Source organism: Hevea brasiliensis, chromosome 12 (genome assembly GCF_030052815.1).
Source record: "Hevea brasiliensis isolate MT/VB/25A 57/8 chromosome 12, ASM3005281v1, whole genome shotgun sequence".
Taxonomy (NCBI): domain Eukaryota; kingdom Viridiplantae; phylum Streptophyta; class Magnoliopsida; order Malpighiales; family Euphorbiaceae; genus Hevea; species Hevea brasiliensis.
Window position 1 is genome coordinate 5,054,252 of NC_079504.1, and position 21,563 is coordinate 5,075,814.

The window sequence follows — 21,563 nt, forward strand, 5'->3', positions numbered from 1 at the left end:
TACTTTCACTATGATAGAATTTAACAATCTTCGTTTCAGTTTTACTTAATTAGATTAAAATATTTTAAGTTTAATTAAATTTATTTATATTTTATATAAAAATTATATTATCAAAATACTAGTTAAATTTAAAAACTTAAATTGAAAAGATAAAAAAGAAATAATAAATTGAAATTTTCATTATGATATAATATATAGACAAAAAAAGTTAATTTACCCTTCGCGGCATGCAATTATTAAAATGTGAAGAGGCGATCCGGACAAACGGCCCTTGAGGGCATTTTGGGTTAGTAATTTTAAACTGATATAAATATTAAAATATATTTTAATTTTGCATTTTGTTTGATATAAATTTCCTCCAAGCGGGAGAAGAGAAGTGGAAGTATCCAGTGACGGTATCACCTGATGCGAATCTTTGGGAGCGGTGAGAGAGTATCTTCAAAGATTCCACCCGCTTTGTAAGGAGATGTGACAGCAACCATTCCTTTTCCTCACAATTGGCAGTTTCTTAGTTAGCAGGACATTGGATTGTTAGGAAATAATGCCATCTACATAAACATCCATTAACCCCACTACTCTCTGCCTTTTCTGTCATTTTCTTACTAACCTAAGCATGCAACGTAATCTCAACTATATATATCTTTTATTCACCGAGAGTCATTTTATGTCTGTTTTATTGTTTATATAATATTAATCTATTCAACATTTATAGTTATTTTTTTTAATAATTTTTTTTCAATAATTAAATTTAAATTTTCTTATTATGAGTGTACACAACAATACCCAATGCTTATTGGTCTAATCCCGTTATATTTTATAATGGCACGACAACATGCCTTCAGGCGAATTTTCTTTCCAATTGATTAGTGGCTAGCTCTTTCATTGTGCTTCTCTGGTGGGTCATTGACAACAACTGATCCACTGACCTTTTCCCCGCATTATTGTGGCAAATTAAGACCATTAGAATTCGTTTCTTGTGGGTTTTGGTTGATAATCTTGCTTTTCTTGATCATTGAGTGTTATTTCCGAACACTGAGTCCAAATTTTGCACACCAGAAAAGTTTACTAGAGTTTTTTTTTTTTTTTAAAAAAAAGATAATTTCATTTGTTTTATATAGATGATGACGAATTATAATTGATCAAAAATTGAAGTTCCTTCAAGTGTAAATATATGACTAACAAGTATGCAAAATATTATCTGATTTTTGTGATTATTCTCATGTAGGGATCCAAGCATCCACTTTTAATATCGAGTGCATGCCCTAGGACATTGAAATTAAAACGGTAGAAGCTCCAATTCTAGTTCTGGTTTGATGAAATTTTCTTTTTTTTAATATATTTTATATATTTTTTTCCTCTCAAATTGGGTGAACTTTTTAGTTTTCATATTAGTGCTTTTTGGGTTTCTTTGTATTTGTACATAAACCTTTTCCAAAGGTGCACTTTGTTGAAACTTAATCAAAAGAAAAAAAAAAAAAAAAAAACAAATCCGGTTTAGTATTAGCTTGGAATCCAACTCCAATCATGAGCTTAGGCGGAAAGGCTATAATGTACGAAAAAAGAAATACAAATTGGAAAGCTCACGTGGCATGTTTGCTTCATATCTATTTCCGGTTTCCTCCTTCTTCTGGGCTGTACGCAAACGAATTCCTTGTTCAACCTTTCTTCATTATTTTGAAAGTTTATGCAAATCCAGTGGCTAGCGCATCGCTTGCTCATCATCTTAATCAAATCCAACCAATCAGCAATTCTTATCAGTTGACACTTCCAATCTCTGTGGGACCCAACCAATCCGCTGATACCCTCATTATTAGCTGGAAAAACCATATTATAAATCCATGGTTCCTTCTAGACACTCTATATGAAATGATAAATTAACAAAAATTAAATACTGTATATATAAAAAAATAAACATATGTATAAAAATTGTCCCATAAATATGCAAGTGAGTCCAAAGAAAAAATTATGAGTTAATAAATGTTTTGATTCACTTGTAACTTGCCATTTCACATCCTTTTCTATGTGGAATCAGCGTGATAATGTAAAATTATTCAGGAGTGGCAGTGTCATACTTTTCGAAGGCACCAAAGGCAAGCCCCCGACCCTTTTCTTCTCTGCTTCGCCTTCCTGCTGAAACCATTACCTCAATCTTACCACCAATAGGATCCACTCCTTTTTAATTAAACCCTTTTCTAGCAACATTTTCAGAAATCTTTATATATATATATATATATATATATATATTCTGTTCCAGCATCCAAGCAGTGGGAATCTCATAGAAAGGGGAACTCATAAAAACAATATTATCATGATGAGGAGGCGTCCCATTTTTTAATATGGCTGAGTGCGAGATTCTTGGAGCCCTGTACCAGGGCTTGTCTTATTTCGATTTTCAAATGAATACTGGAATTTACAAAAAAAAAAAAAAAAAAAAAAACTGCAAATGATGCATTACTAGTTTAGATATATGCATATATAGACCTCACGGTAGATTTCTATAGCAGCTTTGTTTTAGCATACTGCACTTCAAATAATTACCTGTGGAAAAACAACTAATATATTAACGAAGGAAAAAAAATCATAATAATTTTATGAAATCGAAAAATAGATAGAGATATCAAATTTATATTATTTTAAAGGTAAACTAATAGTATCAATAATGTCTTAATTTGATGGTAAGAATAAATAATTGTTATTTATTTTTATAAATTTATTTTGATTTTGATTTATTTTAGTTGAAATTTATATGATTCACAATGTGTTTTGCATTTTTATATATTTTCAATAATTTTTTTTTTTTTTTGCACTCGGAATTTAGTCTGCCAACCAGGACAACCCCATAACGCAGTCCCGCAACAAGTGGATGAATATACAAAGAAATTTTTATATGATGTAATTGTAATCGTTATATGTACAATTATTTAATTATAATTATTTAATTATAATTTATTATTTAAAAAAAATATTCTGAACTCCGCAAAACGCCTATATGAATAGGCAACCAACTCCCACTGCGTACATAAAGACGCGCGCATACACATTCACAACACACACGCACAAGGGAAGGAAAAAGCCAGAGAGAAATGGGGAGGTGGGCAATAGCGGTGCATGGTGGCGCTGGTGTGGACCCAAACCTCCCACAACAACGTCAAGAAGAGGCCAAGCAACTCCTAACTCGCTGCCTCAATCTGGGCATCTCCGCTCTTCGCTCCAATCTCCCTGCCATTGATGTCGTTGAACTCGTTGTGCGTTTCTCTCCTATTTTCACTCTTTTTCTTCAATTTCTTTTTTAAGAAATCTGTATCTTGAACCATTTTGATTGCCAACTTCTTGCGTGTATAGAAAAAGATAATCCTTTCAACTTCACCACTATACCAGGTTTTCCGTTTGTTTTCTTATAATTTTACGGTACACTAACAGGAATGAAAGAAAAATCAATGATCGGCGTCCTTTATACGCTTTCTTTTGATGTCCAATTGGTGTCCTTGGTTATCCTGAAATATCTTCTATATCAATCGGCCTTTTGTTCTTACTTTCATTGGTTTTGAAAGGGGCTCTCGTTATACTCGCGAAACACTTTGGTTTCTGGTTAGAAAGGGAAAGTTATCATTAGATGCTTTACCGGTTCCCTTATCTTTAATTTTTTTTTGTTTTAATCTTCTGTTGTTTGTTGTTTCAGGTGAGAGAACTAGAAAGCGATCCTCTGTTTAATTCTGGCCGAGGATCTGCTCTAACCGAGAAAGGAACGGTGGAGATGGAAGCTAGCATTATGGATGGACCCAAGAGAAGATGCGGCGCCGTATCGGGCTTAACCACTGTTAAAAACCCAGTCTCCCTTGCCAGACTTGTGATGGAGAAATCTCCCCATTCGTATCTTGCCTTCTCCGGCGCAGAGGAATTTGCCAGACAACAGGTTTACACGTCCTCTTCAGTTTTGTAACACTCTGGTTTAAGTTATCTCACGAGTCAAAAAACAAGAAAACAGTTTTTGTTGAATGAAAGAAGGAGAGATTTCATTCTTTAGGACATTTCGCCATTTTGAAAGAGAATGATCTGGTGAATTAACTTTAAAGGCCTTCAATTAGGTCATATACTTCATAGTAATAAACGTTAAAATAATATGCTCTAATTGATAAATTAATGGAACTGAGAGACATTGGATTTGAACAGGGTGTGGAGCTGATGCAAAATGACTACTTCATCACCGAGGATAACGTGGGGATGTTGAAATTGGCAAAGGAAGCCAATTCCATTCTGGTACGTCGAATCTCCTACGTTTTATATGTATATGCACATTTGGTGGACCCAATAATTCACTCTCTCTTGCCCGAATCCAGTTTGATTACAGGATCCCCTTGGAGACATGCAGCGCCGGTGCTGCTGCGGCCATGGACAATCCCTTGCAAATGAACGGTCTTCCAATCAGCGTGTATGCACCGGAAACCGTTGGTTGTGTGGCCGTGGACAGCGAGGGTCGATGTGCTGCCGCCACGTCAACAGGTGGGCTAATGAACAAAATGACCGGTCGTATAGGTGACTCGCCCCTGATTGGCGCTGGGACCTACGCGTGTGACCTCTGCGGAATTTCATGCACAGGGGAAGGTGAAGCCATCATCCGCGGGACCCTAGCCCGAGACGTAGCGGCTGTGATGGAGTACAAAGGGTTGGGGTTGCAACAGGCTGTGGATTTTGTGATAAATGAGAGGCTTGATGAAGGGAAAGCGGGGTTAATAGCGGTGTCTAGAAATGGGGATGTGGCTTGTAGGTATAACACCAATGGGATGTTCAGGGGATGTGCTACTGAAGATGGATTCATGGAGGTTGGCATTTGGAACTAGGGTTTTTTATTTTTTTGGCTTTGGTGATGTATTATGCGTGGTAAAGCACACCTCTGTGCTAATTTAGCTGAAGCAGAAATGAAATTAGCAGTAACTACAAACAAAGGTTTCTAGAATAAAATCGTTTTGTTTGATTAATTCTCACTCACGCCTTCCATGGGAGCCCGAGCATAAAGATAATTCGCACTTAAAATACCACTTTCTCATTTTATATTCCTCGTTTCTATTAGTGATGTTACAAAGTAGATATGCTAGTTGACAGCATATTTTCCAGGTTTCAAAGATGTCTTAAAATGGGCAAATGTTCCAATTTGGCTTTCACCTCAAAGATTCCGACTTCCAAGACCATAAGAAGATATTTCAATTGATCGATCTTAATAAGTGGGAAATACAAATGGACATTATGTAACTCTATACTGAAATAATCAAAGCAGAAACATTAAACAGGAACACAACGTCTTCTTTTTTATTATTATTATTATTATTGCCATCAATATTTCACATGCATATAAAGAACATACTCATATCATCGGCCACTCCGGGAGTCAGTTGGAGGCGTTTTTCTTGCCCCTGCCCAAGATGGCATCCTTAGCAGACTTTATTGTATTTGTCACAGCAGCAGTCGTTCTACCCAATAGTCCATCTTCGGTGCCAGATTCCCTGTTCTTGCGAGTAAGATGAACCACCCCAACTTTCTCCTTTGTGGGTTCGTCATGCCCTGCTGGTGATCGGTAATCTTCTGTTTCCACCTTTGTTTCTATTGCTTCTTCGTTTACCCTTTCAGTTCCCTGCGCAAGAAGATAAAATCAAACCATTCAACAAATAAAAAGAAAAGAAAAGCAAATTTAGAAAATGAACTAAATTAGTTCAATACTTGTGTATTCATGTTGTTGGAGTTTCAGATACTGGAAGTTATCACTACTTGATTCTTTGATCATGCTACATCAATAAGTACCATTCGCTTTATCTCGGTTGTAGTATGAGGTAAGGACACGTATTAGTATGTGGTGGCTTCTCCTGCATTTTGCTTAATGGCTAAGAGTCTCAGGCAGATGGACACGTGATCATATGCAGTCGACAAAACTACAACATAAATAATGATAATTGGTTTGAGCCGCTAATAAATCCATCCGTCCATATTTAGCAATTTTGAACCTGGATAAACTCGAGTGGATTTTCAAGTGAACGTTCCTATACAACGCGCTCCTGTTATCCTTATTCCTCTCTGATTAGCAGTGAAGTCAGTTCAGAAAAAAAAAAAAAAAATGGAGATAGGCTCAATTAAACCCTTGGCAATCATAGCTCGGGCAATCGAGTATCCAGATCCAGAGGGGATTAAAGCTTCGGAAAAAAAATGGGGGATTAAAGTTTTTATTTAGAGTTTTCTTTAATAAATTAACTATTGTAAATTTAAGAGATCGTTCAAAATATAAAATTTGTTAATAAAATTTGACATGTTTACAGTTTAGAATTTATCATATGCCCTTATAAAATTTTACTGCAATTCATACTAATTTGATATATATATATATATATACACGATCTAGAGCTAATATTTATATAATTTAATTATTGATTTGAAATATTCCTATAAAAATGTATATGAGATTTTACACTATAAAGAAAATTATTAACATAAATCAATAATAACAATTTTGTATTAAATATTTTTTAAATATAAATAATAATGATTTATAAAATAAAAAGGTTAAAAAAGGTGTTGCACACACAAAAGCCGTCTTCATCAATTTGAATTGTGGACTTCTGTGGATGGACTCAAAAAATGATATAGTTGGCAAAAAATATCCCTTAAGTTTGGACAAATTAGTTTTATTTTATCCTTGATTGGTAAATAATATTTATTCTACACTATTTTGATCATTAATCCGTTCTTCAACTAACCATGAATTTTAATGTTCTAATTTAAAATAAATAAACATAAATTTAATGAATGTAATGCAAATAGCAGAGCCAAAAGAAGAAATATAAGAATGACCCAACTTGAGACCAAGATGAACCTCGGATGTGGTAGTAAGGACAAAATATTTCGGCATTAATTTTTGCATATTGAAATTTTTTTTTATGAATATTTAAAGAATATATTTCTCTACATAAATCTAATGTATTCAAAATAGAAAGTCAAATCTTAAACAATAAGAAAGGAAACTCATAATCTGATTAATTTATTAGGTATAAAATATATATATATATATATATATATATATATATATATATATATATATATATATATTAGAGGACAAAATTGCATCCTCAGAAAACACCTGAAGAATACACAAATTCAATTTATCTTAAGAAAAAAAAAATAAAATTATTTTAAACATATGACCTTTATTGTAAAATCATTGAAAATAAACATAATATATTGAAATAATTAAGCAGGCTGCTGGTTCATTGGATTGAGAAGTCCACTAAGCTCATAAAATGGCCCATTACCTGCCGTTAGGTATGGCTGATGACTTTGGCAACTAAGAAATTTCCTTACCACTTAGTTTGTTATTTTGTTATTAAATAATATTATATTATTCACATAATTATTTTATTATTTAAAATATTAAAAAAAAAACAATAATCACAAGTAAAAAATACAAAAAAACTTATTTTCTTAATTTGTTATATATATATATTGTTGTTACCTGAGTTGTCAAATGATTCTTGCACCGCCTGTAACAACAAGAGAAGACGTGAAGTCGATGGCTTAAATCATGTTACTCTAACGCTTCAGTCAATAAATAATTTAAAAGAAAAAAGTAAGTATTGAAAATATGTAGATTGCATACTTTAATTGTTGTTATGATCAGAAATGGCAATGGATAAAATTTTTGTGGATATTCGATCCGATTGAATTATAATAGAATAGGTTTGGATAGCATGTAATCGAGTTTAAAATAGGTTCGAGTTTGAAAAATAATATTTGTGACAGATTTTATTTTATATTTTAGGCATCTATTCCCTGAACCAATTTATATAAATACTTAATCAAATATAGAATATATATTTTTTATATTAATACTCATAAATTTTATACATTTTATTTTAAATAAAATAAAATTATATTTTATGAAATTATTAAAATTTTAAAATATAAATTATTAATAAAAAAATATTTTATTTATATCATTACTTAAAATATATTAAATTAAATGAGTTCAGGTATTTTTTAGGTGATAATAATCAGGTTTGATATGAGTTCGAATGGTTAAAAATAATTTTTAATTGGGTTTGGGCAAGGTTTGAGTTTTGAAAATATTAATCGAGTTCGGATATAGTAATTTTTGCATGTACTCTACTCGTTATCATCTCTAGTCATGATTCCTATTTATAAAGTAAAGAATAATGCTTTTCCATTATTATCGAGATATCGTTTTTCCGTTATTATCGAGATATCGTTAACTCATATATTCAACTATATTCTTTTGTGTATTGCAAAAACATCTCATTTTATTAGGTGGTATTTTCGATGAAAATATAACGCATCTCAACAATCCATATTTAATTTTTTAGATAGTCTATTTGAATATAAATATCCTATATCTTACATGAACACTTGTTGCTCTATCCAAATACTTTATATTTTATCCGAATACCTTATATTTTACCTTAAACACCTTATTCGATTACCCTAAATAATTACCTTCAATCAGAATTCAATCTCTTTCTCAAATGATTAAAACTCTCTTGGACTTTTGAGTTGTTTATATATGGAGAGGTCAAATCACTATAGCAATAATAATTGATTAATTAAGAAGAGAGAAAAACTTATAACAGCTATATTAACGTTGATTGCAACTTGGAATAATAAATGACCGTAATAAAAAAAATTCCAAAATGAAGAGAAATTAACTCGAGAATCCATCTTTGAAATTCATATCCCACTACAATTGCATTTGCGTTAGAGGAATACTACAGCAGGGAAAGACCTACAATGAAAAAAATAGGATAAAATAATAATAATAATAAAAATAGATCTATAAAATGCATGGTAAGAAAGTGTTGCAGCGGAATTAGTGGTAGTGCGAATTGGGGTAGGCAGGGACTGAAGAAACGCATCTGCTAACATCTGGCCAAGCTGAACCTGGGCAGAAGTAGTTAGGTGCAGCCTATCAGGCTCCAGAGGCAGTCCCTTGGCGTCAACGTATTGCACGTTAGGAAGGTTAATTCCCAGTTGAGCTTTTCTTATAGTCTCCGTGAAAGGTCCCTCTCCTGAAGCCAGAGCCACCTACCAAAATTAACAATACTTGCACTGCTATCAACTCTTATTATTATTCATTATTCATTATGCAGTTAGTTTTGAAACACAAAATTTTTCAGTTCCAGGTAAAATACAATCAACCTGTTTAATTTTTTAATAATATAAAAATGTCATTTCTTTCATAATTCTGTGACGAGAAAAATTTATCCATACCTGGATTATTGGCAGCATAGGATATTGCAGATCGTCCCGGACTTCCATGAAAAACTTATCTAATCTCCCCTTGTAAGAATCAGCATCTTCTTTATTAATCGTGTCACTCTCCCCTTGATACCAAAGCATTGCTCTAAGAACACCACCGCTGATCAAGGCTGTTCGAGTCCTCCGCACCAACTGGTCGTAAAGGAAACCTCCTTTCGCCCACTGACTTATATTTGTCCCTCCGATTGCACATGGCACCAGACCCATTGCCCCAATGGTCGGGTCCTTGGTCAAGACTGTGTTAGCAAATGCCATCCCCGGTCCAATCCCATTGGTCTTGTTATAATCAATGTCGGCGTGGAGAGGTTCGTGGGCTAGGACCCATGTGAGGTTGGCACTTAGCCGGAAAATTGATGGGTTGGGTTGGCACTGGGGAGGGACAATACCATCCCAAGTGAGGTTGCCGGTTTTGGTGTCGTTGATGACGCCTCCACGGCCGGCCATGTTGCTCTGTCCGGCGAGGATAAATATGTTTGTGGGTAGTCGTTGAGACGTCACCAAGTGGGTTGCTTGTGATACAAGGGCCAAGATAAAGAAGGCAAGCATCTTGGACCTGTAGTAGGATCCCACTTTGCGGTGTAATGTCACAAAATTGAGGGTCCCCTTCCTAGCTTTCTCTTTCTCCAATCTCAGCCTAATTTGAAAGCAAAGTTGTTATGCTCTCCACATTCTTTTTTTTTTTTTTTATTCAATTAACTTTGAATATTTAATATGCATGTACAAAATATATATATATATATATATATATATATATATATATATATATATATATATATTAAGAATCAAAAGTTCTTGCATTTAAAACCCAAGTGGCAATTTTTAATCTTCAAAGGGGCCATGAGACATACACGGCTATCTTCTCAGCAATTCAAGTCGAAGTGCTAAATGGATCGAAAAGAAGAATTCAAGACAGTTTCATTTCGGCCCATTCAACCATGATTTATCAGGATTCAGGAATAATTTTGCTTTGCCTGTGTATTGGGCTGGAGCTTTTTCTTTTGGACCACAATTTACACTAAAAAAATTCTAATCCCGCTAAAAAATAGTTGATAGAGATGAGTTTACACTATTCCACGTAGTTCCGTAATTGCCTTAAACATTAAAAATATATGCTTTCTTTATATCACAATCGTAATTTAATTACATATATAAGCCAAAACTTATCTTTCTTCAAAATTATTTTCATTATTATTTATAGATATTTTAGTATCTAAAATTGATATGCATGTTCTATATAATAAGAATATCACTTGTTATATCTGTAAATTATATAAATTAAAAAACACCAAATTATCATTTTTATTTAAGAAAATTTTCTTTCCAAATACATTCACTTTGTCTCAAATAATAAAATAATAAATTAAAAACTTATTTCAAAAAGTATTAATTTATTTTATCTTGTCCTAAATGTGCATATAATAAATAGTTGAGTCAAAGTCGAGAGCCTTTCATTCTTTCCCAAAGGAAACTGAAAGGTAGGCCTGGCCCGAGCAGCCGCCTGGCCAATGCTGAAGCATTCCTAAAACGCTGCCATGTCCACATCCCAAAAAAATGTAAAATAAAATAAAAGTAGTTTCCGTCTTCTACTCTCACTTGACAAGCTCGGTTTTATCTGAAATGGGTTCGGTCTCAACCCCATCAAATTTTGTAATGCCAACCCATTGACCATTGTTTGTTTTCTACACCAAAATATCTAGAATATATACTTGCAAATTTGAATATCCATAGTGATAGAGACCCATTAGACTTTTATTGTTGATTTCGGCAAATCATTAACTCAATTAAACGTATTATTAATTAGTAATTAAAATAACATCAAGCATCAACCCATTGTTAGTTGTAATCCACTTTGCTGAATTACGTAAGTAAAGCTGCTATTCCAATAGGACAACAAATATCATCATCATTATCACTAATAATAATAATTAGTGGAGACAAATGACGGTTTACATCAACAAGTTGGATGACCGGACCCAATGGTTCCCATCAGTCCATTCTCAGACGGGTTTCTGACTTCACTCGGCTAGTCGATTCCACAATGGGCCCGTCCTCATTTGGTGTAACTGGATTATTGAAGCACGAGAACCATGATCTATGATTCCCCTTATTTTGTCCTATTATTTTTTGTGTTTTGGCCAAGCGGTTGTACCATACTCTAAATCTTAATCTTATCCCTAAGTAGGCATTACTAGAGCCGAACAAAACATGTTTATTTGTCAATCTCACTATTGCCTTCTCACATCGATTTCGTCGTCACCCTTTGCATAGCCCTTGTAATTTTGTTAGTTGCTCGCCTTGTCTAACAATCTCGCTGTCCCCATTTCTATATTGTTGCCCTTCACAATCACAGTCTCGTTGCGTTCAATTCCAGATCTTCAGCCTAAATTAATTTCAATTTGATTGTTTTCCTTAATACTTCTTTTAATTTAATTGATATCAATTGGGTTTCTTGAAAATCAAGGGTTTGTGGAGCTGGGTTCAGTTGCTTTAAGTGGGAAGTTGGAAATTTTGACGCCACATTATTGCTTTGAAATATCTGTCCCAAGTATTGGTTGGTAGTTGGAGAATGATGATTTTTGATGACGATATTCCTTAACAATATAAATCAATGTCTATTTACCATATTAATTGGAGCTCTTTTAGTTTGTGGTTTCTATATATCTAATAGTAGTATATAACTAACTATAAAATTTGAACCAGGTTTTAGTATAGATTCAGCTCATAAATTGAATCTTAGCAGTTACTTGTTAAATCATTCTAAAAATAAAAAATTTGTTAAATCGTTCAACTATTAAAAAATAATTATACATACATAAATTATTCAGACTAATTAAATATAATACTTATTAAATTAAATAAATTTAATTAGTTGATGTTTAATTATTTAAAATTAATCTTTCAATATCTATTAAGCTTTATTTACATATTTTAATAGTATTTTTAAATTTTATATAAGTATTTAATTTAAATATTATTATTATTAATAAATATTTTTCAATATTTCAATAACAAATTACAATATTTGAACTTTTTCTTTTTTAATATTGGCCTTCCCTTGCTAGCTGGCAAGCACTAAGCAAGTGAGCAGAGTCTATCCTACAGCCACACGGCTCCATCCTTCAAAAGCAGGGCTGAAAGCGCACCATGGCCTTGCGTTTTATGGGGTGAGAAAAATAGATAAAGAGTTTGAAAATGATCCGTACGATAACGACCGCATGCTTTATGAAACGTCAGGTGCTCCCGATTCGCATCGTACGATGGACGATGCATAAGCAGCGGGAAAATCATGGTAAAGGGACCCCACTCTACGGAAAAATAATTCAATCCTTCCCTCTCTACGCTCACTGCTTTGCGAATCCCAAGAGTATGATTCTCTTGGAACTCGGGTGATGGAATATTAAGTGGGTTCTAGCTGGCATGCTATTGACGTGGCAACAGTTTTTCATGTACTGCGGTTAGGTCCGTTAAAGTCTTTGGCTCCACTGTTCTCCAATCACTCATATACGACAAATTAGCCACCGGCACCTCCCTAGCAGATCACACGCATATGTATATGGCAGTTCAAGATACATGATTTAAGCATATCAAATGTCGGACGTTTGGTTATCATTGATTTGTCTACGTGGCCTGTGCTGCGTTCCACCCAATACACAATTTCTTTTTCGCAGCTGGGGACGAAAACTGTAGGACTAAGGCTCTGGGGACATCTTCCTTGGCTTTACGTGTGCCAACTAGGCCAAAATTAATCCAATAAGTGCGTGTGTGTATATGATTGAAACCTTTTTTTTTTTTTTTTTTTACATTCAAATAATGTTTTTAGCTCAATCTTCAAAAGATATTTTGTGTGTAATTGTTTTAAGTAGCAATGAGTATGCGTTTCTATGTTTGTGGCCATGACCAGTGAACCAGGTGCGGCGTTGTTTATTTTATGACCCAATGGTCCAATATCCAATTATATAAATTTACATTTCTCGTGATATGCGTGAGAGAATCTAAGCATTGTATTGTCTGTTGTGGTTTACTAGTAATGAATATGAAGCAGCGGCTAATGTTTGGCTTAATACCATATATTATTCTATCCCCACATGCTTACAATCTGTTGGGGATCTCTTTTCTTCCAAGTGTTTTGTTAATTTATGCAATTGGTCATGTGGATTCAAGCAAGGCAGCAAATTCCACTTGCACTAAATTAATGTCAAAATTTCCGTTTATCGGGACTAGGAATGCGAACTTTCATTTACATTGGGCATTCAAATCTTTAAATTAATTAGCCCCATAGGGAATACTTAATTCATGAACTTCAGTGAAAAAGGAAACATCCTCCCTCTTTCTTAGACCATGTGCCTGAATCACCTACCCATTGCCAATCACATCCCTTAATCATTGTCTAATTGCGGAATTTATCCGTATTTCTGTGGTACTTAAAGCTACCACTTTCTAATGGCCTGACACCATCCCCCCTTGTCCCATAAAAAAATAAAAAAAAAATACTGTTGCATTTTGCATATGGTAGCAGTACTAGAGAATCCAATGCATTATGGTTGTTGCAAAAAGGCAAGCCACAAGAATGCCCCCCTCTGGGACCGATCTCTGCTCTCTAATATGGACCAGACCCAGTCCTAATAATGTTGCAGTGTATTGTGACGGATTTTAATGTACCTCAGACCTTATTGGTTCTTTATATGTATATAATTTATAGTGTCCTTCATAAATAACACGAGGCACATATTGGCCTAGTTCAAACTTAGTTCTTGATCATAAAACCTTAGTATTGGGTTTCGCTACTTACCATGTTACCTTTTATCAAAAAAGAATCTTTTTGTTATTTTTCTTTATTTCTAATAAAAAAATATAATTAGTTTAATAATTAAATGTTGATTTTATATTATACAAATCCATGATTGAGATATTTTCTTCTATAAAGGGAAATAAAAATTTGAGGAGGTAAATAAAATGAGAAGCGTGTTAAACTCTCGTGCAGAAGAGAGAGTCACCTAGAAATACCGGTAGTGGAGAGGGTTAGGTAGAGTTGGGTGTGCGCTCGTGGATCGTGAGAGTGGTTGTGTATGGCAAGGAGGTGTTATAGACGAGAAATTATTAAATGAGCTGTGAGTACCACCTCACCAAGCTGAGGTGGTGCTCCTAACCAATGAGAAAAACACACATAAGTAATTTTGTTTTTTTTTTCTTCTTTAAAAATAGAAATTGAATAAATTTCATACTAACACCGTTAATAATTATTAAATATATAATAGCACTGTTAACAGTTAACAAGCCATGATTAAAGATCATTTTTAAAAAAAACAAATTGTGATTTGATGTTATCCCTTTGTTGTTGCCTCATTCTAGATGAAACTGAAAACTGAAAAGGAAAAAAAAAAGTCAGAGAACAAGCTCTGTCAAGTCTGGAGCTAAAAAAGTATGATGCTACCAGTATACCAAGAAAAAAAAAAAGTTTTCTTGTTAAAAAATTAGTGAGCATCTTGTAGGAATTTGATCAAATCTTCACCTAGATTAAGGGGGTTGTTCCATAGAATAAAACCTAATAACAATAAGAATAATATGCAAACTGAAAAGGAAAAAAAAAGTCAGAAAACAAGCTCTGTCAATTTTGGAGCTAAAAGAGTATGATGCTACCAGTATACCAAGAAAAAAAAAGTTTTCTTGTTAAAAAATTAGTGAGCATCTTGTAGGAATTTGATCAAATCTTCACCTGGATTAAGGGAGTTGTTCCATAAAACAAAACCTAATAACAATGAGAATAATCTGCAAACTGAAAAGGAAAAAAAAAATCAGAAAACAAGCTCTGTCAAGTCTGGAGCTAAAAGAGTATGATGCTACCAGTATACCAAGAAAAAAAAGTTTTCTTGTTAAAAAATTAGTGAGCATCTTGTAGGAATTTGATCAGATCTTCACCTGGATTAAGGGAGTTGTTCCACAGAACAAAACTTGATAACAATGAGAAGAATTAGGATTAGGGTTAATGTTTCAAGATGTCAATGTAGGTTAGAATATTCTTTCAAAACGAAAAGGCTTGTATTGATCTCCATTCTATATAGAGGCATGAAATGAGAGTTGAGAAGATGAGGGAGATGGGACCAAAACTGAAAAAAGGCAAGAACAAAAGATGAAGGCTTGAAAAAGTTGTAAGAGTAACGGCTAAGTTCTAATAGTATCACAGTGACATTCATTTTGTTAATTTTTTGTTGATGATAAAAAACTGTTGTTTGATGTGTGTTTTTCTCATTGGTTAGGAGCACCACCTCAGCTTGGTGAGGTGGTGCTCCTGGCTCATGTAATAATTTTCTGTTAGTCTCCCGTGTAACGACTGCATGTTTTAGACAAAGGACACTCTCTTTCTCTGCTTTCTGTTTTTCTTGCTTTTTCTTTCCACTCTCCCTTTTTTTCCATTATTTTCTTTTTCCTTCCATAAACAGTCCCGCTTCTAAATATGGCTACGTTTTGAGCTCCATCGAAATTGAACTAAATTGAAATATTAAAACCAATCTCAAGTTGAATTTAAATTAATTAAATTAATATATTAAAAACTTAAAAAAATCCTTTAAATTCAATTAAAATCATCAAAATTAAAATCAAAAGGGACCATTCTATTTATTCTGTCACGACCCAACCTATGGCTTGACTAGGACACAGGCGACCTAAAGCCCCGAGGCGTAGTAAGCCTTAACTATTCATTTACCCAACTCTAAGGCCCATTTGGGTCCAATTTCAAGAAAACAAGCGGACAGTCCCATAAAATGGACTTACCAACGGGGAGTTTTCGACTCACCCGACCTGTAAACACAATATATAGTCAATTGGGGAGCTCAGCTCACCCTCCACATACTCATCAACATAATAATAAATGGGAGCTCAGCTCCCTAATCCAATCCATCAAACATGCATAGCATATTAAGTTTACAGGTCCCAAAATAATAATTTAGTTTACAGACCCAAATCAAATAAACATTTCTAACACATGCGAAAATTCTAAGATTTAACAAGTTTATACAAACAGTAATAATTGACTGCGAGGAGAAAGCGAGTTAACCTCAAAAATATCCTCTGTGGCTGAAAAAATTTTTGAACAGGAGTGGCGTTCGACTCAGAGAGTAAAATATCAATTTTAACCATAATCCCTATAACTATCTAAAACTAATGCACCCTGTAGAGTGAAATGCAACATCAACAATATTTTCACATCATAACATCAAAAAGGTAATTTGGAGCACTCACACACCCTGTAGTATCAACCATAACATATGGGAGCTGATCCCCTATACAGCTCCCTTAAATCCAACCTGGTGCCAGCGAATTACTCAAGCTCGGACTTCCACTTAATAACCAAATCGAGGTCCCAATTACTCAAGCGTGACTACCCTTGAAGGATCGGGTCCCAATTACTCAGCCGTGACTACCGTCCTATCCATAATCCACACCACATCACACGCACGCCAACGCCGACATCGCTCCAAATTACCACAACAACATCCATGGCACATCAACAGTTATGAATGCAACATAAATCGTGTCTAGAGTTTAACTACATAAATATATGCATATAAGTGATGCATGGGCATGCTTGAACATATAATAATATTGAAATTACAATTAAAATTAATATTCTACTCACAGACTTGACGACAATCACTGTGGCGGCTGGGCGGAGGAAGATCGTCCGACTCACTGACAATTTTATTACAATCATTTAATAAATTTGACTCAATACAAACAAAGAAAAGACCAATACGTCCTAAGTCGTGCGAAAATCCAGTCTCCCTATCTAGGACCTACCCAACGCAAAGGGCTCAAAACACACTTCTATATCCACAATCCATATATCCACAACTCAATCACATCACACACTCCTCCGCCCATCAAATCAATCATCCATCACAATACGCAAAATTTTAATTTAGTCCTTATTATTGATCATTTTTGCAAAAACTGCCCAAACAAGCTCTAAAAATTATAAAACTTTGCCCCGTGGTCCTTAGCAATATTACTAAGCTATTGCAAAAAGAATCGTAATTTTCTAAGCTACCACGAATATTTTATGGATTTTTAATCCTATTTAAGCACTAGAAAATTACGAAAAAGCAAGGTTCGGGTTTGCCTTTGCGATTCTCGACTGAACGCTGGGATGCCCGACAATGGTGGGGTAGCCAAAACCTCGATCCAATTCGGAGACTTTTCCGGAAATTCACAGATCCGGACAACTGTCGAATTTCCTCGAATTGAGGATACCTACACGAAGCCCAATAATAATATATAAAAAATCAGGGGTGTTACATATTCGATTTTCATCTCCTAATTTTTAAATAAAAATCAACTCGAACAAACTTACTAATCACTTTTATCTACTCGTGTGTGTGTGTGATATATGTGTGTGTACGAGGGGAAAAAATCAGACATTAAACATGGGAATTGGAAATATGATATAAAGATAAAATTTCTTAATTGTTCTTAAATGTGTTAATTTTCGGCATGTATATATAGTTGATTTTATATTTATTTATTTCTTTATATATTATTTTTGTTTTTTTAATAAATAATTTTATTAATAAAATTTAGAAAAATCTTAACATATTATATTTAAATTAAACTCAGGATAACATGCCTCTCAATATATCCAACCTGGAATAAAAAATATTTAGTGAAAAATATGGAACAATATCAGACAAAACAATCAAACAAAAAGAGTTTAGAGACTTAAATTAAAAAGTAAGACTAGCATTAAAAATAGCTACTCTGACCATAAAATGAGTTGCTATATTTACTTGTGTTGAATTCAAGTCAAATTTCAATAAATTAAACCTCTATGATTTAAAAAAAAAAAAAAAACTTACAATCCTAAATTAGTCGTCCAGACTCTTAATAATCATCATGAGAATAATATATAGCATCCACTACAACTTTAAAATCCATTTCCCAATCAACACTAACCAAATCGATGCCACACAACTAAACCATAATCTTTGTAAGCATAAGAGTTTTTAGTAGAGCTTGAAAAATAAACCTGATAAGCCTGACACAAGCTGAGCCTGAGAATCTCAAATTATAGCATTATAAAAGCACATTATTTTCCTCCCAAAATATCTCTACTTTTAAATTGTAATTATGCATCTCAATATGGGCCTGTGTTAGGGATTATAATGGGTAGAGTACCTATAAAAATCACTTTATTCAAATTAAATTAATATTTTTAAAATTTAAAATCATTTTAAATTTAATTAAAATTTATTCTCAATTACCCGAATCTATTATAGACTTGATTATTATTACAAAGTAAATATCCAAATCAGTTTAACTTTATATGTTTTAATTAATAATCTCTATAAAAAAATAATTTTTATTAATAATTTATATTTTAAAAATTAATAACTCCATAAAATATTTTAATTTTATTTTGTATAAAATAAATTATTTAAAAAATTATAAGTATTATTATAAAAATTATATATTTTATATTTAATTAAATGTTTATATAAATAGATTTGAATAACAGATACTAAAAATGTAAAAATATGAACTCGTCCCGAATCCATTATAAGTATTAAATTTTAAATATAAATTCGTCCAAAACCTAATTATATATTATTTAAATTTATCATATTAAAGTTCAGTCAAATTAGACACTCATAAAAATCTAATTCATTGTCATCTCTAGCTCGCACGAGGAGAAATGCTGCACGTGGACTGGAGCAATACCAACACATGAATGAATACTCACATACCTTTTGCCACAAATCAAAATATATAAGCTTTAAACAATGCCCTAAGAGTCAGAGGGTCTGCCTTCTTTTTTTTTCTAAGTTTTAAATAAAATATTCAAGGTCCATTTGAAATAGAAGGAAATAAGAAGCAATGCAATTTGAAATATTCCTTTGATAGTGCGTAATGATCTCCGTATTAGTACTTGTTATATTTAGTATAATTTTGAAAGGAAGTATATGCCATTTTCATAATATTCAAGAGTACAGGGTTTTGTTGATACATAATTATTTACGATTTAAAAAAAATATGCATTTCTTTATGTTTAATAAAAACATTAAAATGATTTTTATTAAATTAAAGTTTGAGGAATACATAAAAAGCAGGGCATACATAACCAATCAAGTATCAAAAATTGATATTTGAGAGTTATTTTCAAGTTTAGTTTGGTTCAATTTAGATTTTAATTAAATATATAACTGTTGTTGTTTTTTTTTTATGTTTAAAAAAAAATTTGAAGATAACAACTGAAAAAACAAAGCATATATAGCTATCTAATTTAGTAGTAGAGTTATATATATGATAAAGTTAGATTGTGGATAATAATTTCAAAATTAATAATATAAAAAAAAACGAAAAATAAAATTTCAGAACATGCATCATCATGATCAAAACGAAAACAACAAAGAAACAGTATGAATGAGTTTCTTTGACTATTTCAAATCCATAGCCTATATTACAAGAGACCTCAATTTTGGTAGTGCTTGCAATACATAACTTCACTTATCTTTCAATATAAAAGGGAAAAGTTAGTGTTTTATTCAAACTTTAATTCTAATTGATAGATTTTATTTTATTTTTTTATTTGGGTTCAAAAGAAAGATGAAGCAACATAATTACTCAAAATCTTCCTTAATATCGTCTGCGTGCATATTGATAATATGACATTATAAAATAATAAATTATTAAAAAATTAATTATTAAATAAAAATACATCAAACATGATATATGATATTTAAATTTTATTTATTTTATAGAAAATAATTTATATAAAAAAAATTATATAATAAAAAAATAATAAAAAAAATATGAAAATTAAGAAAAAAAAAAAACTACAATTATAATAAAAGAAGAATAGCTTTATAAAAGATGCAATATGATATTGAGGCAGCGGTTTGTCGCTTAATTTGAATTCAAAGCAAAACGAACCAACCGAGAAAGCTTCAAAAAGGGCAAACCATGAGAGAGAGAGAGAGAGAGAGAGAGAAGCATTTAATTTAAAAAATTTAAATGATACAAGTAAGGCGGTGGAGTCGGTTTTGGCAGTTCAGAAAGATGTTGGGAGCGTGACCGGCACGTGGAGGTGTTGACAGGGCGTAGTAGGCCGTTAAGAGGGTGGGTAATTCAGTGGGGCTCACTTGGCAGCCTGGACTGACATAATTGCAGTACCGTTTTTCCCCGATTCTGCTTCTCAACTTTTGTCGTTATCTTTGCCAGCTCATCACCTTCCGTGCGTCCTTTTCTCTCTCTCTCTCATCCTTCTTTTCATTTCTTTATTTTTTTCTTTAAAAAATCCTTCACGTAAATGCTCTCCAGCCTGGCTCGGTCAAAGTCATCCCCGCTCCCTCTCACCTCCAACCGTACATTTATTTTATGAACAATTTTTCATCATCCGATATGAACCAAATTTTCATTATTTATTTAATAATCCCTCCATTTCGTCCTTAAAAAAAAAAAAAAACTCACTTTACAAGAAATTATATTATAAACATTTAATATAAAATAATAAAAATATATAAATTTTATAATTATTTATTTTTAAAAGAATATTTAATAATTTTAAGTTTTGAAATTCATTTTTATATTTATTTTTATCAAATTATCATTTTATATAAATTAATCTCAACTCCCATCCATTAAAAAAAAATTTGGGTCAGTAAAGTAATTATTTTATATAAACATATGATTTAGAATGATAATTTGATGTTAATAATTATAGTTACTTTTTTGAAAATAATTTAATTATTTTTTTATTAATTTATATAATTCATTCTAAATAAAATCATTATATTATAAAATTTTTCCTGCTTAAGAAAATAAAATTCCGCTCCAATCCTTCTATTAACTTACAAAACGGTCGTTTAACTTTTTAATACCGATATTTTCGAGATGAGTTGGCTTGCCTTCTATAGTTCTATTCCTTTTAACTGCGTCGCTTCAGTTAATTAATTGGGTGTGTGCCAAGTCATTCAATCAAGACCGTCCATCATTGGTTATGGGTACCGTGATGTGGTGGAACATGACGAGTCGTATTGCAGAAAACTGCAGATAAAAGCCATTTTTTTAAGAGTGGGGAGCGAGTGATTATGCGTGTAAGCTGGAGGTACCATGAAACGACGCGTGTCAATTTGACAGCTGTTTACTAGTAACTGCCTTGCTTGGAAGAATCCCCCACCCTCAACGGCTATGACCGGTCACTACAACCGGCCTAACAAGTCATCCTTATCCCTTCCATATATATATGCATCTCTACACCATTC

General features: G+C 32.7%; 2 protein-coding genes and 1 long non-coding RNA gene across 3 annotated transcripts; 1 reads left to right on the plus strand and 2 right to left on the minus strand.

Moving 5' to 3' along the window:
* The first annotated feature begins 2,995 nt into the window (after positions 1-2,995).
* On the plus strand, positions 2,996-4,976 carry LOC110663677 (probable isoaspartyl peptidase/L-asparaginase 2). Its single transcript, XM_021823064.2, has 4 exons — positions 2,996-3,245; positions 3,680-3,913; positions 4,171-4,257; positions 4,338-4,976. The coding sequence occupies exons 1-4, from the start codon at positions 3,084-3,086 to the stop codon at positions 4,836-4,838; spliced, it is 984 nt and encodes a 327-aa protein (XP_021678756.2). The 5' UTR covers positions 2,996-3,083; the 3' UTR covers positions 4,839-4,976.
* Positions 4,977-5,175: 199 nt separating this feature from the next.
* Positions 5,176-5,969, minus strand: LOC110663678 (uncharacterized). The gene is made up of 2 exons (XR_002496579.2): positions 5,713-5,969; positions 5,176-5,626 (listed from the first exon to the last, which is right to left on the minus strand). It is a non-coding gene; the product is annotated as an uncharacterized LOC110663678 (long non-coding RNA).
* A 2,716-nt stretch (positions 5,970-8,685) lies between these two features.
* On the minus strand, positions 8,686-9,989 carry LOC110663658 (probable carbohydrate esterase At4g34215). The gene is made up of 2 exons (XM_021823045.2): positions 9,262-9,989; positions 8,686-9,075 (listed from the first exon to the last, which is right to left on the minus strand). Exons 1-2 carry the CDS (start codon positions 9,853-9,855, stop codon positions 8,749-8,751), a joined length of 921 nt encoding a protein of 306 aa, XP_021678737.2. The 5' UTR covers positions 9,856-9,989; the 3' UTR covers positions 8,686-8,748.
* Between the last annotated feature and the right edge of the window lie 11,574 nt (positions 9,990-21,563).